Below are 24,137 nucleotides of genomic sequence, written 5' to 3' on the forward strand. Positions count from 1 at the left end.
CCCGCCCCGGCCCCGCCCCCGTGACGCGGCTGCCGCCAACAATGGGGCGCCGGGCAGGGCGCACGCGCGGGACGGGCGGGGCGGTCACGTGGCGCGGCCCCCCCCCCCCCCCCCCCCCCGGGTTTGGGGGGGCCGGGCGCTGTGGCACGTGCGGGCGCGGCCGCAGGTAGGTGCCCGAGGCGGCCCGGGCCCTGGGGGCGCGAAGGCGCCCCGCCCCAGTCCTCGCCTCTGGGCCGGTGTCCCTCCCCCGAGGCCCCTAGCGCCGGGGCTGGCCTCCAGACTCCTCCCCCCTTCCCCCGCGCGATCCCCGCACGCACCTGGCCCCCCGGGCCCCCCCCCGAGAGGTCTGGGGCACCCATATCCCCCATCCCGGGAGAGTGCCCCGAGCCGAGATCGCGCCACGTGGTGGTGCTTCCCGGCTTGGGCTGGTTTCTACCCGCCAGAGCCCTCAGACGTGAGCACCGCCCTCTAATGCTCAGAGAGCAGCCCAGCGTGCCCACGCCTAAAGCCAACCTGTCCCGGTGGCCCTTCCTCCAGCGGCCTTTCAGGGCCTTCTTTTTTCCTTTGGGGCGAAGGAGCCGTCCGGTTTCCCCCTGTGGGATTTCTTTTGGTGAATGGATGGGCTGGGAGCGACCCCACCCAGATTGTCCTACCGGGTCTCCGAGGGGACCCGGGACCTAGTCCCTGCTTGGCTGCGGCACCTCAGGCCAATTGCATGGGCTCTTTGGGTGAGAGAGGGGGCAGCCCGCCCCTTTTGTCCAGCACTGACCTCTCACCTGGTCCACTGCCATCCTCACCCGACCTGGGTACCTGCCCCCCACCCCATGGAGTCCTTCGGCCACAGCTGTCCACGACTGGATGGCCCAGAGTTCGTCACCTCTCTTCACGAACTCTGTCTTCCCTGGCAGGTGCCCCTCCCCCTCTCTTAAGGGACCCCAGTTTCTCTCTTAAGGTCTTGGACTTCTCTTTTGTGTGCTTGAATGCTCGCTCGGAAGTATTAATTACTTCATTATAACTTATGTTCAGGGACTTCCCTGGTGGCGAAGTGGTTAAGAATCCGCCTGCCAATGCAGGGTACACCGATTCCAGCCCTGGTGGGGAAAGATCCCACATGCTGCAGAGCAACTAAGCCGGTTCGCCACAACTACTGAGCCTGCGAGCCACAACTACTGAGCCCCTGCGCCTAGAGCCTGTGCTCTGAAACAGGAGAAGCCACTGCAATGAGAAGACCACGCACTGCAACGAAGAGTAGCTCCCGCTCGCTGCAACTAGAGAAAGCCTGCGCGCAGCAATGAAGACCCAAGGCAGCCAAAAATAAATAAATTTCTTAAAAAAAAACCAAAAAACAGGAGGAAGGGGAGAAGCATCATAAATAACTTTAGAGACACGGAGGAAAATGCCAGAAGCCACCAAAACTGCTGAAAGGGGGTCTGGTCCGGGGAGCATGGGGCTGGGCATGGCTATTTTCCATGATGGGGATTTTAGTGATTTTTTTTTTTTTTTTTTTTTTTTTAGCTACACATATATTAGTTTTTAAACGTGTTCAGGCAACACTGTGATGAAAACACCACGGCCAGTGAGGCTCAGTGGGGGCCTGGGTCTGAGCTCTGCTGCTGAGCGCCCCTCCAGCACTGCCCAAGGCGGGGTGGCAGTGGTGCCTCATCCCAGGTCATGTTTTGAGAGAATAATAGTCAAGGAAAAGAACTTTGTTGCCAAAGAATATAAAACCACAAAACTGCCTTCCCTGCACCATTTCCACGTTGTCTTCCCCCTCCAGTTATTAAAATGTGCTTGTGGCAGTTGATTTTGGAGTGGGCTCATGGTTACTTTTGTGAATTGAGTTGGGTTTGAAATAAAATTTACACGCAATGAAAGGCACCTGCTTTCACTGCCCTGTGCATAAGCTCTTCCTGTCCAGATGAGCGGCTGCAGGACCCAGTTGGCTCTCCCCTCTCTGTCGGTCACCTGGAGCAGTTTTGCCTCCTCTGGGGCTTCACGTAAACAGAATCTTTTTTTTTTTTTCCCCCTTTTTGTCTGTACCGCGGCACATGGAATGTCCCTGACCTGGGATCGAACCTGTGCCCCCTGCAGTAGAAGCTCGGAGTCCTAACCACTGGACCGCCAGGAAGTCCAGGGAATCGCTTTGTACTCCCTTGTGGGGCGAGTGTTTTGCACTCGGCCTAAGTTAATTTTTGTCATTTTTTAAAGACTCCCGGCCAGGCAGCTGTGCATCCAGGCTCCTTCATGGGCCCGTGTGGGCTGCCTGCTCTCCCCAAGGCTGCCAGGGACCCTCTGTCTCCCGCCAAGCTGGTTCCCCACACCTCTAGGGCCGGCCAGGATCTGTGCACAGACGTCAGGTTCCCTGAACCCCTGGTATATATATATATAAATTTTTTTGATAATTTAGTTTTGGCTGAGTTGGGTCTTCGTTGCTGTGCGCGGGGTTTCTCTAGTTGCGGTGAGTGGGGGCTACTCTTTGTTGTGGTGCGCGGTCTTCTCATTGCAGGGGCTTCTCTTGTTGTGAACCACGGGCTCTAGGTGCGCGGGCTTCAGTAGTTGTGGCTCGCAGGCTCTGTAGTTGTGGCACACAGACTTAGCTGCTCCGCGGCATGTGGGATCTTCCCGGACCAGGGCTTGAACCCGTGTCCCCTGCACTGGCAGGCGGATTCTTAACCACTGCGCCACCAGGGAAGCCCCCTGATATTGTTTTATTTTTAAACTTTGAGATATAATGTACACATGTTAAGGTGCACCCTTTAAAAGTACACAATTCAGTGGTTTTTTTAGTAAATTAAAGAGTTGTGCAGTCATTACCACCATCAATTCTAGAACATTATCAGGAATTCCCTGGTGGTCCAGTGATTAGGACTTGGCACTTTCACTGCTGAGGGCCTGGGTTCAATCCCTGGCTGGGGAGATAAGATACATCCCGCAAGCTGGGCGGCGTGGCCAAAACAAAAAAATGATCATCGGCCAGAAAATGAAACCCCTTACACTTGCGCCATTACCCCCAATCCCCCTACAGCCCCAGCCCTGGCAACCACTCATCTACGGATTTACCTTCTGACATTTCACATGCACGGAATCAGACGCTGTGGCCACAGCAGTCAGGGTTCTCCAGAGAAACAGAGCATAGCAGAGGTTTACCATAGGAATTGGCCACACAATTATGGAGGGCTCTGTGCGATTCAGTCCGAAGCCAAGGGCGCGAGAACCAGGAGCTCCAGGGCAGGAAGAGAGGGACGTCCCAGCTCAAGAAGAGAGAAGGAACTTGCCCTTTTGCTGTCTTTTTGTTCCACTTGGGCCCTTGATGGGTCGGATGACACCCAAATGGGTGAGGGCGGATCTCTCAGTCTACTGAATCAAATGATAATCTCTTCCAGAAACATCTGCACAGACACACCCAGAAATGTTTTACCAGCTATCCAGACGTTCCTCAGCCCGGTCAAGTTGACACCTACAGTTAACGTCACAGCTTGCTTCTGTGTCTGGCTTCTCTCACTGAGCATAGTGTTCTCAAGGTCCATCCACGTTGTAAACGAGTGTCAGTGTTTCTCTCCTTTTCACGGCGAAGTGATGCTCCCGCGTGTGGAGGGACTAGATTTTTTGTATCGAACCATCCCTGGATAGACGCTTGTTTCATCAATTTTTTTAAATAAACAAATAAATAAATTTTTGGCTGTGTAGGGTGTTCGTTGCTGCGCGCGGGCTTTCTCTAGTTGCGGCGAGCGGGGGCTACTCTTCATCGCGGTGCGCAGGCTTCTCAGTGCAGTGGCTTCTCTTGTTGCGGAGCACGGGCTCCAGGTGCGCAGGCTTCAGTAGTTGTGGCACGCAGGCTCAGTAGTTGTGGCTTGCGGGCTCTAGAGCTCAGGCTCAGTAGTTGCGGCGCACAGGCTTCGTTGCTCCACGGCATGTGGGAACTTCCCGGACCAGGGCTCGAACCCGTGTCCTGTGCATTGGCAGGCGGATTCTTAACCACTGTGCCACCAGAAGCCCAAACTCCATCCTTTTTAAAAATGTGTTCCTTCCACCCTCATGGAGGAGGGGTAGGGGATGGGGAGGAGTGACAACCCGATTTGCAGGGGTCCTGTCGCAACCCCTGAAGGGGACAGGGGGAGGATCTAAGAGGTGGCACGACCCCCTAGTGACAGGTAACAGCTGCACTGCTGGCCCTTCCTGCGCCAGGACCTGAGCTCAGCTCCCAGGGCGGCTGGAGAAATGCACTGCTTTTGGTGAGATGCCCTTACTTACTGTGTGGAGGCTGCTCCGGCTGCCCTGGCGACCACACCCCCTCAAGGCTCTGTGCCTGTCCTCCCTGCCCCCTGCCCAGGGCTCTGAGAACAACAGTCTCTGTGGGGCAACCTGCTTCCAAGTCCTTCAGTGACCACGGAGGACTGGGAACGGGCTGGGCTGCCAGAGAGCCTGGGCATCAAACACCTGAGCTCAGCCCTGGGGGCTGATGTGAGGGCAGGGGCTGGGGGGTGGGCAGTGAGCAGATGGGCCTCCAGCCGGCATTCAGTCTGGGCCCTGGACCTGGGGAAAGGCCTCACCCTCTCAGTCCTGACCTGCCCGCTTGGGAACCCTGTGGCCCACCAGCCCGAGGCCTGTGGCTCCTGCAACGGACTGCCCAGCACACAGCTGGGGTGCCAACGCCACACCTGGATTTTGCACCAGCTGGGGACCATCTGGGGGCTCGGTGCAGAGGAAGACGAGCAGCCCCCAGGCCCCGACACGCCACTTCCATATCCATCGAGAGGTGCCCGGACGGAAGGCAGGTTGTGTTCCTTTTCGAGCCCCAGGTAATTCATACGAACAGCCCTCCTGGCCACGGGGCACCCACCCACCGGCTCTGGGCCAGCAACCAGCCCAGAACACAGAAGGCACAGAAGTGGGTGCAGGGAGCTGAGCCAGTGCTGCAGAAGGGCAGACACCACAGCCTGGTCCACAGCCGACTGGCCCAGGGCGGGTGAGAACGGGCGGGCAGGCTGAGGGGAGGACAGAGCGTGGCACGGCCTGCCCGCCTGGGCCCCAGGGAGAAGGTCAGGGCGCTACCCGCGCCCTCGCTCCGCTGCCTGGCGTCCTTTGTGGGGACAAAGGGCTGGAGGCAGGGCTCCCGAGGAGCTCAAAGGCCAGGGAAGGACACACAGGACGGTCCAGCCCACCCTACCGCTCCAGTGGTGCAACACCCTCTCTGAATTCCTACTGCCACCAAAAAACACTCCTAAGGCCTTTGGGAAGAACTGCTAGGACCCAGGAAGACAGCCCCTTGCTGTGGCCCAGACTTCACGAACTGCCGGCGACCAGAGGAAGCCAGCCGGCCGGCCATGAGCAGGACAGGGCACGGCGACAGGGCCAGCCACGGCCGAGCTCCCCGCAGCTATGCCCACCGCCAGAACCAGCTCCCGCCAATCACAGCCCCCGACATGCCAAACAGTGACGGGCGAGAGGCCGGCAGGAGACTGACACCACGTCACTGGAGAGCCGGCCCGGCGAGGGTGGGGGGGCCATCCCCGTCTGAACTCACCCCACAGCTCAGCCGTCTCCCAGTGACCCAGACACGTCACCAGTGGAGAGCAGCCTTCAACGGCCCCAGGGCCGATCCCCGACCAAGGTCAGAACTCCCGCCAGAGTGATGGCCCCCATGCCACTCCTGTGGTGGAAGGGATGGCAGTCAGAGACCAGGACTGGAGCCTTTTTTTTAATGCCTCCATTTCAAAGAACCGTGTTTTAACCAGGAAAGCTCCCCAGGAAGGGGCTGTATTAGTGCAACAAGTGGGAGCCTTGACGCCAGGCTCTCTAGACACATCCAGGTGGAGGCTTTTGGCCCAGGCCGGCCGCCGGGGACTCAGGGGCTGGGGGGACACGCGGCCCCTCCCCTGCCCCGGCGGGGCGCTAAGGCACCCGGCCCACTGGGGTGGGCAGAACCCTGTGCCGTCAGCAGGCTGGCGGCTCGCAGTCCTCAACCTGCAGCCCTTTGCTCAGGAGGAAGGCGTCCTGCTTGGGGTCCCGACCCAGGAAGAGCCTTAACATGACGCTGGCGTCCTGGGAGCCGCCCGGCCTCAGGATGCAGCTTCTGTAGTCCATGCCCACCTGCCGAGAGGGGGCGGGGCTGCAGGAGGGTGGAGTAACCCCACCCGTGGCTCCAGGGGCCAGCAGCATCCAAGGGAGGGGATCTGGGGGTGTGGGTGTGGCCACCTCTGCTGTGGCTGAACAAAGGGCAGGGGAGCAGGAGGACCAGGGCAGGGTCCTCAGGGCCGGGCAGGCCCAGGCGGGTGGCACAGGCATCTAGGCCCAGGCCGAGGAGCGCGGTCTTGGCCTGCGCGGCAGGCCGGCCTCTCACCTTGCCACTCAGGACGCCCTCCTGCTTGAAGCGTGTGTGGAACATGTCCGCGGAGTACACCTCGCTCCACAGGTAGCCATAGTACTGGGCGTCGTAGCCGCCTGCCAGGTGGCCGAAGGTCGCGGGCATGTTGGTCCCTGGGACACACGTGGAGAGGCTCCTGCCCGGCCCCCTGGCCCCTCAGTGCCCCTTCCCGAGAGCGGGGGCCTCAAAGCAGCCCTGTCTGAGACCCCTGCCACTAGAGGGAGAATTGGCCCAACACTTCAAGAAAACAGGGACCTTGCGGGCAACTCAGTGGAGGGACACAAATAAATCTTTGCCCACTTTCTGCTGAAGCTCATGAGGGTTCACCTCTAAGCCTCTTACAAGGTCAGCTGCCGAGGCTCCGAGGGACGAAACGGGGCTCGCCCTCCGCCACGGGGAGAGCGCGGATTAAAGCGCTCACGAGGGAGTGAACCGCGTGTCCACACCGACATGCACGTGCAAACCTGTGGATGCGTTCCGTCCGGGGTATGAAGCCCTCTCCTGCCCCTTCCAGGCTCTCCAGAAAGCACCTGCTGAGCCGCCCACCCCACCCTTGGCCTCCACGGGCCACAGCGGGAGGGACCAGCCCAAGAACCGAGGCGGGAAGAGGCCAGAGGTCCGACGGCCTCGGCCGGAGGGTGTCGGTCGGTCCCCCTTCACACACCACTAGACGATCTTCCTGACCCGGGCAGTGGCCGCCACCCCAACCCCTAAGGTGGGCCTGCGTCGCGCGTGGCTACCTGGCGTGGCTGGGACCCCGAGGATCTCCTGGGAGAGGCGGGCATACTCCTCGGCTGGGTCTGCGGCCGTCTGCGTGTGCAGGGCCTGGTCCACCTTGGCCAGGACGATCTGGCGCAGGTTGAAGAGGCCTGGGGGGCAGGAGGAAGGAGACGTGGGACTGGCTCTGTGTCCAGGCCGCCCTCTCCAGCCGGGCGGTCTGGGAGCCCCCTTCCCTTCCCTTGGCCCGGCCGCACCTGTGTTGGCCTGCCGGGACTTGATGAGTTTGTCCAGCAGCTCCTGGGGGACGGCGCTGCCCGTGCGGTAGTGCTGGGACATCCTGAGCAGCGGCTCCACCTCCCACACCCAGTTCTCCAGCATCTGCGAAGGTGCCTCCACGAAGTCCCGCTCCACGTGTGTCCCACTGAACATGGCGAACTCGGCCTGCAAGGCAGGCTGTGGAGCTGCAGGAGGGCCCACCCCGGACCCCAGACCTGCCCGGAACACAGGGGTGCAGAGAGCCCGCCACCCCGTGGATCACCGCGCCCCCTCCCCACCCATGGAGCCAACACTCTCCAGCCAAAGCCCCGCACCCAGGAGGCAAAGGTGCGGACACGGCGCAACCGGATGGCGGCCGTTGGCAGGCGCTCTTTGCTCCTCTTTCGTGCCTGAAATTCTTCCTGAATACACGGCCCCTGACGCAGTGCGGCTGGAACCCAGGCCCGGCAGGTGTGGATCCACACGAGCCCAGTGACCCCGGCATGTCCTCCCCAGGCCCCAGGGAGCAGGGCAGACGCTGCCTCCTCACTCCTGGGTCACTTGACCCCCAACTTCCGGTTCCAAGCCCCAATTGCAAACAAGCGTCCTTCTCACGGTCTGCTGAATGCTCCAATGTGTGCATTTTTGTGTTTCTGGGGTGATTTCTCGGCTCAACATGGCTCCGAGCATAGAGCTGAAGTGTTGGCCGGTGTCCCAAGTGCAGGAGGGCGGTGACGTGCTCACGGGGACAGTGCGTGCGTCAGATGAGCTTCCTTCAGGCGAGGGTTACAGCCCCGCAGTGAGTGAGTCAACAATTGCTATCAGACCAGGTGTCTCTAAACAGAAACACACGTCACATGTGGCTGCGTGGGGATCGGCGGCGACAACGTGGTGACAGAGGGTGACCCCCAGCCTCACACCACAGACAACACTCCACCATAGTGGACAACAACAAAATTAAAGGCTTGATTACAAAACTTCTAGGCAGAAAAGGCAGAAGAAACTAGACAGGAGAAACTCAGTACCTCGGGTTAGAGAAGGATTTTTTCCATAGGACACAAAACGTGCAAGAAAACAGTTAATAGACTGAACTTCAAAGTCAAAACCTTCTGCTCATAAACATACTAGTAATAAGTGGTCCCTCCACACACGGGGACATCCCTCAGCCACACAGAGGGGTGAAGCCCTGACACTCACTACCACGTGGATGGACCCTGAGAACACGATGCTCAGTGAGAGAAGCCAGACACAGAAGGACACACAGGGTGCGACTCCACTGATGGGAAACGTCCAGAACAGGTAGATCCACAGAGTCAGAGAGTGGGTTCCTGGTTGTCACGGGCTGGGGAGGGAGTGATAGCTAAGGGCATGTGGGACACTTTCAGGGTGATGAAAATGTTCCAAAACATGGCAGTAGTGACGGCTGCACAGCTCAGTGAACTGTCCCCATGTGCTCCGGTGCAGCCTGTGACAGCATCGCTCTCGGGACGGAGGGCTGACCGCAGGAAGACTGAGCAAGCAGTGGGTCCTGGGCCCTGCCGCTCAGCTGGGGGCCCCACGTGGGGAAGTCACTGGGACTTGCTGAGCCTCCATCGAGACTGCCAGCAGCCCCAGGGCCTCACTGGTCGCGGCGTTCCCGGCCCCAGAGCCTTCCCTCTGGTTCTCATCACTGGCTGTCACCAGACTTGCAGGCAACGTTCCTTTCTTTTTTCTTTTTTAAAGGCAACTCTTGAGTACATGTATTTAACATGTAAGGAACCAGCCCTGACACCTTGATCAGTGGCTTCCAGCCTCCAGAGGCTCCAGGACATCCATTTCCGTTGTTTACGTGCTCAGTGAGTGGGGTTTGATGATGGAAGCTGACACTGAGGGCGTTGCCACGTCCGGGGTGACGTCAGCTGAAGAATCCCGCGGCGAGGACATGCCTGAGGACCACGCGCGCGCCTGGGCCCTCCCCCTCTCCTGCCCGCAGCCCAGCGCCCGCACCCACCTGGGAGCAGAGCTGGTGCATCACGTGCCCAAACTCGTGGAAGTAGGTCTCCACCTCATCGTGCTGCAACAGGGAGGGTGCGTCGGGCGTGGGCTTGGTGAAGTTGGCCACCATGGCCGCGATGGCGATCTGGCGGCTCCCGTCCTGCCGCAGGCAGCCCGGCTGCAGGCCGAAGCAGGCCGCATGCCCGTACTTCCCTTCCCTGGGGAGGGACGCGGGGTGAGGCCCAGCTTCCGCAGAGGATCCCCGGCCCATGGCCGACACGTTCCCCCAAGCACACACCGAGGGTAGAGGTCCAGGTAGAACTTGCCGATGACCTTGCCCGAGGCCGTGTCCCGGACCGTGTAGAGCGTCACATCTTTGTGCCACACGGTGGCGCCCTCCTCAAGGTCGAAGGTCAGCCCCAGCAGCTCCTGGTAGATGCCCAGCAGCCCGCGCGTGACCACCTGCATGGGGAAGTACTCCTTGAGCAGGTTCTGGTCCACGCGGTAGCGCGTCTCCTCCACCTGGTTCATGTAGTAGCGCATGTCCCAGGCGTTGATGCGCCCGTCAAAGTGCAGGCCCCGCCTCTGGCACTCGGCCTCCTTTAGCTCCAGGATCACGGCCCGTTCCTGCTCCCCGAGGGGCTTCAGCTTCTGGGCCAGCTCATCTGCGGGCGGAGGGGAGAGGCTCGGCTACGTCCCTGGGGTGGCTCCCCAGCCGCCCCCAACCCTGCGCCCCTCGAGGCAGAATGAAGGGTCTGGGAAGGTGACCCCCAGGCTGACACAGTGGGGTCTCAGGCAGCACCGCGTCCAGTCCAGGTCTGCCTGACCCCGCTCCCCACTGGGCCCCAGGGGGAGGCAGGGTTACCTAGGAAAGTGGCCACCACCTGGCTGGTCTTGGCCATGTTCATCTCCAGCACGTAGTCGGCATGCGTGCTGAACCCCAGCAGGCGGGACTTCTGGGCCCGCAGGCTCACCAGCTCCCCAAGGATTGCGCAGTTCTCCTGGAACCCAGAGACGGCCGGCGCTGGGGACCATGGGCCATGCCCTCCCCGTGGGGCCCCGGGCCAGGTCTCTGCAGGTGGGCAGGGCTCTCAGGCCGCTGGCGCGCACAGCCAATACCCCTCCCTCCTCCTCCTGGCCCGGATTTCTAGACACTTTGGTGCTGTCCTACCATGTGGTCTTTATAAACAGGTCCTTCGGAACCAGAAAGGTCGTGAACCGTGATGGGCTCCAAGGCCAAGGGCGGGAAGCAATGCGGCCAGGCTCTCCAGGAGCCACCAAGGGGCCTCCCCAGGCTCAACAAGACAAACATGGCTGCTGTGCAGACAGCAGCTCATCCCCACGGCGCCCGAACACCCAGCCCCTGGACGGTGAGACACCTGTTGCTGCAGGTGGCCCGTGGCTGGCTGCTGAGGCCCGGCCCCAGGCGTTCGCCACCTTCTCGGGGGCCACCTCTCCGGTCTGCGGTGGGGTTCTCCTGGGAGCCCCCAGTCACCACAGGACCAACGTGGCCTGTCTGCAGCCCAAGAAGGCGGGGACACAGGACTGTCCCCCGTGTCCCCCGCATCCCCCGCGAGGCCGAGCGAGCACCAGTGGTGTCTGCGGGGAAGATGAAGGGCTCACGCACAGCCCCCATCTACTGAAGATGCTAAATGGGAGAAGCACAGACTGCAGCCACACGCGGTATGGACCAAACACAAGTGTCCTTGCAGAACCCGATGTCTGAATGTCAAGGCCGTGCCCGGGCCACAGCGAGAAGGCCCAGCCCACATGCTAGGCACAGAGAGGGGATGGGGGGGACCTCTGCGAATCCGAGCTCCTCGGGCAGCCGGCAACACCCGAGAGGGAGAGGACCTGAGGCTAAGGCTTGAGAGCGAGGGAGCAGAAGCACGAGCTCAGGAAGAGGCTCAGACCCCTGCCCCGGGGAGCCTGGGGGACGGAGGCAGACCCCCGGACACCTGCTAGGGGCGGAGCAAGCTCGTGGGCCCCTCCGGGCACTGAGCTGGCAGAGGCGGGCTCCTCACCCGCTTGCACCGACAGTTGAAGGCCTCCTCCACCTTCCTCCTGGTCTCGGGCACGTGGCATTTCTTCAGGAGGGGGAAGTAGTGCGGGTACTTGAGGGTGACCTTCAACTTCTCATCCTCGGTCTTCTCCAGCGAGTTCAGGAAATCCTCAGGGAGCCCTCCTGTGGGAGCCAAATCGGGGAGCTCTGAAAGGACCCCGTGGGCTGCCCGACCCAGGTGGAAAGGGAGGGCGTCCCTCCCGCGTGGGAAGTGAGGAACGGGAGCCAGCAGGGAGCACAGTGCCCGGTGCGGCCTACCCAAACGCCCACTTCCCACCTCTGCACCCAAAGGAGCCACGTCAAGGGCTCTCCCGCCTCAGACAGCCGCTGCTCTCCTCATCAAGATGCCCTCGGGGAGGAAAAGCTATGTTCAGCTCCACCCAGGCCAGCCTGCACCTGCAGACGGCGTTCACCCTGGGACAGGCTCCACCCCGGGACAGTGCCCACCCCGGGACAGTGTCCACCCTGGGACGGTGTCCACCCCGGGACAGGCTCCAGCCTGGGACAGCGTCCACCCGGGACAGTGCCCACCCCGGGACAGTGTCCACCCTGGGACGGCGTCCACCCCGGGACAGGCTCCAGCCCAGGACGGCATCCACCCCGGGATGGCATGGGCTGCCGTCTCCTCTGTGTCCTTTCTGGGTGGATGGCACCAGTGGAAGGCAGAACCCGCCAGGCAGCCCTGACTGGGCGGTGCCCCCGCCCCATCCCAGCTGTCAGCACTGCTGCAATGGCTGGCCTCCAACCTGGCCTGTCCTCTTAGCATGGAGACCCGGGTGCATCGCCCTCAGACTAAAACCTCCAGGGACCTGTGCCTCACAGCCTGGGCGATGCAAGGCCACCACCCCTCATGCCCCAGCCTCGCCACCCAGCTCAGCCCTGGGGCCTGGGAGCTGAGGGAGGGGTGGAGGAACCCTAGAGGATCCCCCTCAGGTGGGCCGTCTCGGCAGGCCCCGACAGGTGTGCCCGTGACTCTAACCCTAACCCAACAAGAAACAGCTGAGGGAGAGCCACCCTTGCCCCGAACCGGCTCTTCCTCCCTACTGGGACTGGAAGACCCTGTGACTCTCTCTCAGCCTCACACTTACCCAGGAGCCGGTTCTCACTGTTGGACAAGGTGGTGAAAGCATGGAAGGGATGCCACGAGGCGAATCCCTAGATGCTCGACCTGAGCTGAAGGCACTGGTAGGCACTCATGGATGTGTGTCTGTGCGCGTGTGTGCACACAGCTCTCGTCAGCTGAGGGGGCCTAGAAGCAATAACTCCCAGCATCTGGGCGCACACCCAGCAGCCAGACCTTCATTCTGACTATCCCACCAGGGCCAGGCCGGGCTGGGCCAGGGAGAGGACAAAGTGAGCCCGGCCCACCCTGTGTCAAATAGCAGGTGCTTGAAGAATCACAGGGACACGTCCACTTGAGGGGCTCTTCGAGGCCACACTGGGACAATGAGCATCTAAGTAAGTAATGACAGCAGGGGACCGCACCCCACCAGGAAGACCAGGACCTGGAAGCCCACACATACAAAGACACTGGTCAGCAAGTACTGGGGGGTGGGGTGGGGCAGGGGGGTGAGTTCTGACTTACAAGAAGATACAAACTAAGAGATTACACAGGACTAGTGGGTGAAAACAAATGAGAGGAACCAACCTCCAAGTTTCTCTGGAGAAATGACTGACTATGAACGGAGAATGGCGCCTTTACAGAGAAGACGCCTAGAGGAAATTGCCTTAGGACTGAGATTTAGGGAAAGAAACCAAAGTGTTATGTGTGTGTATGACTCTCTCTCGAGAGGGGGAGGGAGGGAGAGGGGGAGAGGGAGGGAGGGGAAGGGAGGGAGACGGAAGGAGGGGGGAGAGGGAGGGAGAGGGACAGAGGTAGAGAAAGAGAGGGAGGGAGAGAGGGAGACAGAGGAAGGACAGGAAGCAGGGAGAAAACAGAGAAAGAACACACCATCTATGTTTCTGTAAAATGACACCAGGGATCCTTCCACAACCGGAGAAAATAACCCAGCGAGGCTCCTGCTCAGTTGGAACTGAAACTGCAGACGGGGTCAAACCCCACCAGGCTGGCCACACATGTCCAGCCACCACCCCAGCCCTGTGAGACAGGTCACCAGGGCTCTGAATGTCTGCTCCATGGAGCTGGGGTTCACCCTCTCGCCCGGGAGGCCGGGCCATGACAGCAGGGCCCCTGGGCTGGACAGATGGGGGGAAAGCAGCCCCACAGGACAGCTTGTGCCAGCAGATTCAGCTGCCAGTTTCCGGAGGCCCGGGATCACCCTTTGGCCCGTGAACCCCCTGAGCCACATGGGTCTTGCTGCCCGGGACAGGGGGTTGGGGACCAGAAGTTAGGGCAGCAGAGGTTGGCGTGATGGACCTGAAGCATCTGCCTGGGTCAGCGTGCATCCGTGGGTGTCCCCAAAACCCACCCGCCCAGAGGCAAACGAGGTGTCACATCTTATGCAACAGCCTGTTACACAGAACCGGTGACGATGCTCAGCCCCATCTGAACCCCGGGCAGAGCTGACAGGCCGCTGCCCACCTGGCCTAGATTTTGCAAAACTATCAGCGTGGGCAAGACGGAAGCAAGTTTGTAAAAGGTTCAGGAACCGATCAGCAGGGAAGGAGCCTGGAGAGACAGGAACTAAATGCAATGCCTGAGGCCTGGCTCAAGCCAGATGGGGCCAGAAACGTAAAGACTGCCATCGGGACGGCTTGGGGGACCGCTCCACGCTCTGCTTCCCGAGGGCTGCCTGTACCCGGGGACTCAGGAGGTGCCCTTGCTCCTAGAGACATGTCCGGAGGCCCTGGCGCAGGAACAGCACACACAGCATCCACGTAGGGAGGCCGGGCCCGGGGAGCACATGGGGTCTCCCTGGTGCTATTCTTGCCACTTCCCTACAGGTGTGAAGTTTTCAAAATAAAGCATTCGAGGAAGAGGGCAGAAGTTGCAAAAGCCGCCCAGGCCCCAGCCCTTCAAGACCCCACGCCTGGTCAGACTGGGGAGGACCCTGTGAGATTAAAGAAACATCACAGAGAGCAGGGTGGGGGTGGGGTCTTGGGGGACAACTCCCTTTGGGGCAGAATCTCGGTAGACAGACCGCAACCGCCCCCAAGGAAGGATCCAGAACATTGGGACCCAAACACTCTGAGCACCCCAGCGGAAGAAGGCCCTCCCGGGTGTCAGGGGCACACAGACGCCTCTCCACCACCGTGCGGGGCCCGCACGCACCCAACTCCTCGCGCGTGAATGGCAGGAAGGTGGTGTCCTCGTTCAGGTTCTTGTTGAAGTCGATGCACAGGAGACTCAGCTTCTTCTTGATGCTCTTGATTTTCTGAAGGAAGAAGATGGCTGTGAGATCGGGGGGCGGGGGCACGGAGGGGGGTTAAGGCAGAAGAGGCGGATGAGAGGAGGGAGATGGGAGAGAAAGGGCCTCGGGTCCTAACTGTTAGGACCCTCCTCAGGAGTTACCCCAAGGTGACAGCCTAAGCTTCAGCCATTTCAACGGAGCTAAGTTTCTGTCCCTTCAGGGTCTATGTGGTTTTCAGAAACAGGGAGAAATGGACCAGCCTGGGGGAGGGAGCGACATGGGGTGCAGAGGAAGGCACCGGCTCCCTGGGGCCCCTGCCGGGCCAGCAGTAGGAGGGACGCCTTGAGGACCTGCCCAGGCTGCACCCCCTGCCCGGCCCAGGACTCAGCGCGCCCGACCCGCTCCCGGGCTGAACAGCCATGCCTGTCGGAGGACAGGAGGGGCGCTGGGGGAGCGTGCCCGCTGGCTCTGCCAGGAGCAGGGGCTCGTCGGGCACGCCTGGCTCAGAAGCAGCCCGAGGGACGCCGGGCGTTTGCGGGCAGCAGGCGCCGTGCCAGACACTGGCCTCCCTACAGCCTCACGGCCCCATGGGCCACGACTGGGCAGGAGCACAGGGCGCCCTGGGAGGGCGGGGCGGCACTGAGGACCTCGCCCCGCGCCAGCAGGCCGCCTCTCCTGGGCGCCCTCCTCCCTGGGCGTCCCCGTGGTCCCTCCGGCCAGTGGTTCTCAAGCGTCAAGGCGGTCTGCGCAGCCCCAGCGTGCACACCCTCGGCTCCCCCAGCCTCGAAGCTCCACGCGCCTGCCGCTCCGCAGGACTTCGCGCCCAGCCCACCCTGGAAGCTGGAGTCCCACAGTCCTCCGAGTCCCGGTTTCCTCCACCACAAGGCACAGCACCGGCCGAAGCGGGACAGCGTTTTTCTTGAGAAACGAGAACTGTCGCTGAGCCCTGGGTCGGGCCTGGTACCTGCATTAACCGCTTCTGTCACTTTCTGACGCAAACCAGCCAGCGCAGGGATGCACCCCAGCCCCTTCTGTACAGGGCTCCCACACTCGGGGCCACCGTCCCCCCGCGCTCATCACCCTGGGTAGGCCCAGAGCCCCGATCATTCTAGCCGATCCTGAGCTGCTCCTTCCCGGGGACGCACACCTCAGGCTCCAGTCCCCAGCCACCCCTCCCCTCCTTGCTGCCGAACCCTCGTGCTCCCGGGAGGCCCTAGGTGACGAGGCGGGCCCCTGCCCAGAACCGCGAGTGGCAAGCTCTTTCCTCATCTGCTGGCCTCACGGTTCTCTGTCCTCCACACAAACCGACTCGGTCAGCGCTCACGACCACCTGTGAGGGGGTCCTCGGGTCACGCACGTTGCAGAGGGTGAACAGGGACAACGGGGTCCAGTGACCGGCCTCCGGGGACCCAGCCGGTTGGTGGCAGAGCTGGGTCTGATCCCAGAGGTCAAGACGCGTGCAGCCACGGCGCCACATGCCCCCCACCAAGGTGATGCGCTCGACCATGGGTGGCTCGCCGTGCCCGCCCCCCTCCCCACCCCACGAGGCTGCCTCCCGGGAGGGGCCGGGCTGCCCATCGCCCACCTGTCCAGGGCGCTGCAGGGACCCCGTCCTGCTGGACCAGGGGTGGGAAGAGCTGAGGGCTCTGGGGTCCACGTTGGGGGCAGAGGGGTGTCAGGTAACTGGGAGGACCTGAAGGGACAGGCCCCGGGGGGCTGGGCCCACTGGGAACCTGCGTGGCCACAGGGCTCAGCCCAGAGAGGAGGGAGTGGGTGAAGGCGGACGCGCTCGTCAGCCCCCCATCACCCCCAGCCTCCGTGCCCAGCGGGATCCGCGCTGTGAATTACGGGAGAAACGCGTCGGATCTTGGCCCCCAGTCCTGGCACAGAGCTCCTAAACCTAAAGCCACAGGATGGGTTGCATCTTACAGCCCCACTGCCTGCCCACCTCCTGGGAGGGGAGAGGGACAGGGGTTGCAGCGTGAATCAGTGGCTCATGGCCAACGATGTAATCGTGCTCATGGAACGAAATCTTGGTAAACTCGGGGCTCAGAGAGCTGCCGGGTGGGCGCCTGCAGGGAACCCGGAAGCCCCGGCCCCGCCCCACGCCTCCACACCTCCTCCAGCCACCTGGCTGCTCCTTATGATAACCCGGTGGTCTGGTCCGTGGACTGGGTGCCTGTGTTCTGGGGGGCCGCGCTAGCCGACGAATGGAACTCGGGGTGGGCGCGTGGGAACTCCTGACACAGCCTGTCAGCCACAAGCGCAGAGGACGACGTGGACCTGTGGCCGGCGTGGGCCGAGCCCTGACCTGCGGGCTCTGACTCCGGGTAGATGGAGTCCGAACTGAACCGTAGAAACCCAACAGTCACAGAGCTGCTGCTACGGGAGCCCCACGGGCCTGGCGTCGGGACGGAAGCTCTGTGGGAGCGGGGGCTGAGGGCGGAGTGGGCTCGGAGGAGGCGGTCCTTCCTTGAGACCCTCCCAGCAAAGCCACGGGGGGCGGGGGGCCCGGCTGAGGCGGGGCTGAGGCGGGACGCAGAGAGGGGCCCAGGCCGCCCGTGCTCTGGGGAAGCCCTGTGACCCTGAGGACCGAGGGCAGAGCAGGTGCAGTGGGACTGCTGGTCCACGTGGACCTTCCCTCCTGGGGTTGAGGCGGCAGAAAGATGGGCAGAGGCAGGCACTCGGGGCCCAGGCCAGGCGCTCACCTCCTGCGTCTCCTCGGGCAGGTGGAGCCCATTCCTCCTGCCCAGGCTTATCAGCCGCTCCAGGTACCGCGACGCCTCTGGCCTCAGCGAGTCACTCTGGACCTTCTCCTAGAACAAGATAACCAAAGCTCTGCTCGCAGCAAAACATCGAGACGGTGCCCAGTGCTGGCGAGGCAGCAGAGCACAGGGGAGTCATCGCTGGAGGCCGCGCAAGTCAGTGCAGCCACTCTGGAAAGGAGTTGGCCAGTTTCCTAGAAAGCAAAACTTCCTAACAAAGCAGCCATCGCAGGACTCGGCAACCGCAGTCATGGGCACTTACCCCAGAGAAATGGAGACTGAAGTCCGCACAGAAACTGTACACAAATGCTCGCCTGACTGGGAAGAGCCCCAGACCGAAAGCCGCTGGGGACCTTCCCAGGGCAGCGGATGACACGGGCAGTTGTGTCAACGTCAAGAGCCTGCTGGGACGCTGACTTTACTTTCACAAAAGGTGACATTGGGGAAAACGGGGCCAAGTAGCCGGGACCACTCTGAATCATTTCTTACAACTGCACGTGAACCTACAATTCTGTCAGTGAAAACTTCTGTTAAAAGCAGCACTGCCTGCGCTTTCAGAGGCCCCCGCCCTTGTGTCTGCACAAAGCACCCAGGGGCCTCCCCTGGTCCCGAGGGATACGCATCAGCGGGTTCTAAGAACCACCCACCAGCCACGTGAGAAGTATCTGTGGTCCCCCCGACACAGGCAGCAGTGCTCGGCCGGCTGCACGGAGCACCCACAGGAAGGCAGGAAGTGCACACACGTGTTACTCGTCCCTCACCTCACGTTGGAGACTGGACGTCCCCTCTAGGTGTGCCCAGCAAGGTCGGGAAAGTGAGGTGATGTGTGGACCCGGGAAGGCATTTTATGCTTCCTCTCCTCCCTCCCACTCGTCTTTGTCACGTTTCTAACGTCGTCTGCTGTGGTCCAACGGCCCCACCGTGAAACTCACCACCTTCCCCAGGCCCAGCCCACAGCCCGTGGTGCCCACTGCCCACCTGCGGGGCTGCCTCCAGCTTGACACCTCGTAAGGCCCGGGGAGCGGAACGACCCAGTCTGAAGAGGTCCCACTGCGCGCTCACCTGCAGCCAGACGATCCTCTGGTACACGTCCTGCCTCATGCTCATCTCCACGTCGAACTCGGACAGCTTCTTGTCCGCCTCCGTGCTGGCTGTCCGGATGTCCTTGGATGGGGAGACGTGCTGCGGGAAGTCAAGGATGTTCCTCTGAACTGAAACAGGGAGACGACAGGACAGGTGTGAAAACGGCCCCGGGTGGAAACGGGTGGGTGCCAGCCCCAGGCTAGAGATGGGCGCAGTTACCCCCGTCCTCGGGGACTCACATTCCAAAAGAGAAGGAACTTAGCTCAGGACACCCCAAGCCAAGAGGGACCGGAACAGGGAGTAGGATGAGACCGGAAGAGGCCAAAGGGACTCGGTGCCAGAAAAGAGCCATGGCTGCCCATGGCTACGCTGCAGCTCACCAAAGATTTTGTACTTCACGGCACACGTGTACGCTTCGTGAGACAGAACGTGTGGCGGCTGTGAAAGCACACGCTTCAGCCGAGTCACCACATGACCCGCAGACCCACCCCCAGGTGCACACCTGAGAGTAACGGAACATCCTCCACCCAAAACTCCTACACACGCCATCACAGTAGCATGATCCGTAGTAACCAAACAGTGGACACGACCCAGGCGCCATCAGCAGATGACTGGACACGTGTCCCTCCACACACGGGGGCATCACTCAGCCATGAAAAGGGGTGAAGCCCCGACACTCGCTGACACGTGGACGGGTCCTGAGAACACGATGCTCAGTGAGAGAAGCCAGACACAGAAGGACACACAGTGTGTGATCCCATTGATGGGAAACGTCCAGAACAGGAAGATCCACAGACACAGTGGGTTAGTGTTGTCAGGGGTGACTGCTGATGGGGTCGGGGCTTCTTTTTGGGGTGATGGAAGGCTCTGGAATTGGAGAGTGGTGAAGGTTGGATATGCTAAATACACTAAAAACCAATGACGTCTATGCTTTAAGTGGGCAGATTACGTGGTATGTGAATTCTATCTCAACACAGCAGTGTTTAAAAAAGCATATACTTTGCATGGGGGAGACCTGAATTAACATCACAGTTTGGTGGCTTCCACGGTTCCAGGCCACCGAGATGGCCCAGGTCTGGTGGGTCAGCTGCAGCGTGGAAACCTCTGCAGGGCAGTCACCGGCTCAGCTGACTAGGCCAAACACGGTGGGGCTCTGGGCGGGTCTCATGCCGGTGGCCTGAGAGCAAGCTGTGAAAAGGACAGAAACGGCCTTTTCTGTCCGTTTGGGATTTGCAGACTGTTACTGCACCGAGTATGACAACGAAACACCAGAGTGTGGGATTAGTCCAGGTGGCTGGTGTGGGGAGACGGGGCACAGGAAGGGGCGCTGGGCGGAGCTCAATCTGTGCTCAAAGAACCCGACACCCAGCCAAGCAGAGGGGAGGGGCTCCCCGGCTGGCACGAAGCCCCCAGACGGGACGCAGGATGAGGGGCAAGGCGGTGCATGGCTGGGCCCCAGAGGCCACGTCGAGGGCTCCCACCTTGGCCCCCAGGGCAGTGGGAAGGCACCGGAGTTGGTCGAGGGGAGTGCCATGGTCCAATTCTAGTGTCCTTTAAAATTACTCAGGTTACTGAGGGGAGATGGAAAGAAAAGGCCACAGAAGTAGAGTAGGAGAGACCAAATTATGTCTGGCAGGGTCCCTGCCGAGGTGGGAATTTGCATCATCCACCCTCCAGAGCCTCCTGCCACAAATGAGAGGGGAGACTGAGCCCGCCACCCCTGTCCCGCGCCCGCCACCCCTGTCCCGCCCCCGCAAGAGCAGGGGACTGGGGGGCAGAGCCGGCCTGCGGGCTCTCCATCCGCTGCCTGAGCCGCAGCCCTCACCCTTGGGCCCAAGGCACACTGGGTTCCCCCAGGGCGGACCCTCTGGAGTCTAAGCCTGCAGGCCAGGGGCAAGCAGACCCTGCACGGCGAGGCGTCAGGGACATGTGAGAATCCCGCAGCTGGAATTCAGGGATTCTAGACGGTTCGCAGAAAAACAGCTGCTCTAGAGATTCCGGCACAGGGGGTCTCCTCGGCTCAGAGTTCTCTGCCTCATCAACCTCCGCAGAGGGGCCTCTGGGAGGCGAGCTGTGTATCTGACATACAAAGGCAGCAGACAGACTGTGGAGGCGAAGAGGGAAGGACCCACGGGGTGGCGATGAGGACGCCTCAGGGTATCAGGGGACCCAGGGCGCCATGGGAGGAGAAAACCAAAGGGGACCAAGTTCAGCGGCTCAGAGAAAACAAACAGATCCCCGGGCAGGCACACGGGCAGGGGTGAGAAGGGGCTCCAGTTTCAAGGCTGGCACGTGAGCCGGCTCCCCAAGAGGAGAACTGGCAGACACTGTCTGACGCTGCCGTTCTGGGCCCTCGGGGACAGAGCAAGCTGGCCAGCCCGGGCTGCCTTTCTCCACCGGGCCCCCGGGGAGGAGGTGGTGTTGCCCAGTCTGGGCAGGGCTCACCTGTGTAGGACACCTCCACGTCGGCCAGCGCCTTGAGTGTGTTCTCGTAGGACACATCTTGGAGCTCCTGGGAGCCCACGCGGTCGTACACGCGCTTGGTCTCCTCGATGAGCTCGGTGGTGAGCTCCCCGATTTGCTGGGCACTCAGATCCCACCGGAGGTAGTTCACGGCCGAGCACGGTGCCGCCACGTCCAGGGCGTCTCCTGCACAGGCTGGACCCAGAAAACAGAACCCCACACCCGGCGTGTCTGCTTCAGGCTCGGAATCAGGGTCAGAGTAACAGGCTGGGGAGAGCCCACAGTTTCCCAGAACAGATGGCGAGGCCCCAGGGCTTTCTGGGGACGCACAGGGCGATTGGTCCTCTAGAGCACAAGGTGATCCTGCCCCCAGGGGACACTGGGGGATGTCTGGGGACGTCTGTGGTTGTCACCACTAGGGAGTGATGCTCCTGCCTCAGCGGGGCCAGGCGTGCTGCTCAATACCCCACAGCAGCCAGGACCGCCCCCAGGAGAGGCCCCGCCCCCGAAGTCAGCGGTGCTGAGCGGGACATCCGGCATATACCTGCGTTTCACTGAAAGAATAACTGCACTGCAGGGTGGTACCCCCAACCTCCCTGAATGGAACCTGGAACATCTGTATTGTATTACTTCTCTAAAAGAGGGGGAAATCCTGATGACTGTGACGTCCCTAGCCCCAGGAGTTTTTGGATACAAGACTGTGGTCCTATAACAACAGCTGTCGGGCTTCCCTGGTGGCGCAGTGGTTAAGAATCCACCTGCCAATGCAGGGGACACAGGTTTGAGTCCTGGGCCAGGAAGACCCCACATGCTGCGGAGCAACTAAGCCCGTGTGCCACAACTACTGAAGCCCGCACGCCTAGAGCCTGTGCTCCGCAGCAAGAGAAGCCACCACAATGAGAAGCCTGCGCACCGCAACAAAGAGTAGCCCCCGCTTGCCACAAATAGAGGAAGCCTACGCGCAGCAACAAAGACCCAACGCAGCCAAAAATTAATTAATTAATTAATTAATTAATTAAAAGAAAAACAACAGCTGTCACTTGAAAACCTTCTTGTGTGTTCCAGGGTGTTTTGACCTCACTGAACTCTCAGGCAGTTCTGTACTCTGCACCCTATGTGGCTCCACTTTACAGATGGGAATCCTGAGTTTGCCATGATGCCACAGCCAGCAAGCGACAGAGGTGGGGTTCAAAGCCGGACAGCTTACTTCCACTGATACACACTAAGTGGCGGGGGGAGCCTCTTCACCTCAATAGAGGTTCGATTTTTCTGGCCAAATGACTGCTTCAAATTAGAGAATATCTTTGCAGAATATTCTGGATTTCAAGAACTGCACAAGAGGGACTGTGAGTCTGCATTAAATCTGGTGGTAAAGAAGGGCTCCAGGAGCTCAGGAAAGGCAGGAGGTCCAAGTCAGGTGGAATTGTCGGGAAAACCTTTTGGAGGAACTAGGATTTGAAAACTTGGAGCAGGCACATTCTTTTCATAAATATTTACTGATTGTCACCTACGTCCCAGGTCTCTGAGCTAACAATCCCGCAGCAAACAAGGCAGACAACATTCCTGCCTCCCTGAGGCCTGAATAACCGTAATTATGATTATCAGCATGAATACAATTATCACCATCATCACAATGGGCTGCAGAAAGAGCAGAGGGAGGATAGGTGGGCAAGAGAAAATTCCAGGAGGCACCACTCAACATCCTGGGCGATTTTCTAAAACAGAGTATGCGGGTGGCATCGCTCCCCTAAATGAAAACCAACCCTTCCATAGCGCCTCTTTGTGCTTCCCATAAAAGGGACTCCCAGCTGTGTTCCAGCTAAAATGACCTGTTGCTCTCCAAACGCCCTGCTGGTGCGCTTGCCTCCCCGCCTTTGCCTTCGCGATTCCCACCACCTGGGACGCTCCTCCCGCAGGACAGCTGCTTCTCCCCACGGGGTCCAGGCTGAGTGAAATGCCACCTCCACCGAGAAGTCCTCCAGGACCGCCCTCCCTAAAGAAGCACCACCAGCCCCGGCACCGACGACTGTCTAAAGCCCTCGCTTAATTTTTGCCTGTTGAACGTCCGTCTCTGGCTCTGGAACTGCGTCTAGAACTCCCTCAGAGTCCACCCAAGGGCCAGACCCATCCTCAGCAAAAGCGACACGGAGTTTGCCGAATGAGTGAAGCGCTGGAAAAGTTGTTCATTCATTCGGCAACCGAGGGTTCGGGGTTCCGGGCTCGCTGACCCCCCTCCCCTGCCTGGGCCCGGGTCACTCGAGAGTCACTGGGCTCCGCTCTTAGGCCCCAGGGGCCACCCCGAGGAGCGCGCGGCTCCTGGGTCCGGCGAGCGGGGCCAACACCAATGGGCGGCCGGTACCTGCGGGGGGCTTCATGGCTGGCGGGTGTGCACCGGCGACCTCTCCCTCCACCTGGCCTGCGTCGGCGTAACAGCCGTCAGCCTCCGTCCACTCAACCGCTGAAGCCTACTGGACTGAGGTGCCCGCCGCCCGCGCACCAACTGAATGCTGGGAGACGCGTGCGCCGGACGGCAGGGCGCACGCGCACCCCAGCTCCGCCCACAAGCCGAGGCTGTGCACCCGGGCGCTGACTCCTCCTGAGCATGCGCTGGAACCACCCCCGCCCGTCATTGGCTCTCAGTGGTGAGAGGGCAGAGCCTTCGGGGAGGCGTTTCCATGGAAACCCACACAGCTGGCACCTCGGAGCCTTCGCTAGGTTCTCTCTGCCAGTAGTTCGCTTGGGCTTCTAGCTCCTGTATTAATTTGTACTTGCCTCCTTTCTACCTTTGTTGGGTATTTGGCTAGTTTTACAAGTTTTCTCCCTCACTTAAGGTCCTCCGTGGTCGCTTCCCATATCTCAGGCTCTTATCCCATTCCCAGCATCCTGGCCAGCTTCTAGCGTCTAATGAACAGAGATGGTGCGCCACATATGTTAGCTGAATCCAGTTGGTCAATTAAATTAAACACACATTCATTTAAAAAACAGAAATGTAAGCAAGTATCATTGAGAAAGCTTCAGTGAACGGATCCACGACTTCAAACAACAGGTGTTTTGGAACAGTGCAGTTACCTGACCTATATCTAGGGTTCTCGGTTAACACAAAACCTTGAACCGTCTAAAACACCCAGAAAGAAAAAGTT

General features: G+C 60.7%; 1 protein-coding gene across 6 annotated transcripts; it reads right to left on the reverse strand.

Annotated features, from left to right (window-relative positions):
• Positions 1 to 485: 485 nt before the first annotated feature.
• THOP1 (thimet oligopeptidase 1) lies at positions 486 to 23,525 on the reverse strand. Of its 6 annotated transcripts, none has more exons than XM_029218439.1 (14): positions 23,357 to 23,525; positions 20,980 to 21,192; positions 18,514 to 18,662; positions 17,395 to 17,502; positions 14,608 to 14,710; positions 11,338 to 11,498; positions 10,179 to 10,314; positions 9,612 to 9,978; positions 9,330 to 9,531; positions 7,339 to 7,525; positions 7,105 to 7,233; positions 6,341 to 6,477; positions 5,525 to 6,090; positions 486 to 593 (listed from the first exon to the last, which is right to left on the reverse strand). In XM_029218439.1, exons 1-13 carry the CDS (start codon positions 23,370 to 23,372, stop codon positions 5,935 to 5,937), a joined length of 2,064 nt encoding a protein of 687 aa, XP_029074272.1. In that variant the 5' UTR covers positions 23,373 to 23,525; the 3' UTR covers positions 486 to 593; positions 5,525 to 5,934. The 6 variants fall into 6 exon arrangements, with proteins under 6 accessions (XP_029074272.1, XP_029074275.1, XP_029074273.1 ...); XM_029218442.1 differs by having other exon boundaries at positions 18,514 to 18,633; positions 23,357 to 23,489; XM_029218440.1 differs by having other exon boundaries at positions 6,341 to 6,441; positions 23,357 to 23,489.
• Positions 23,526 to 24,137: the final 612 nt, after the last annotated feature.

Source organism: Monodon monoceros, unplaced genomic scaffold, assembly GCF_005190385.1.
Source record: "Monodon monoceros isolate NGI ecotype Baffin Bay Population unplaced genomic scaffold, NGI_Narwhal_1 Super_Scaffold_12, whole genome shotgun sequence".
NCBI classification, from domain to species: Eukaryota; Metazoa; Chordata; class Mammalia; order Artiodactyla; family Monodontidae; genus Monodon; species Monodon monoceros.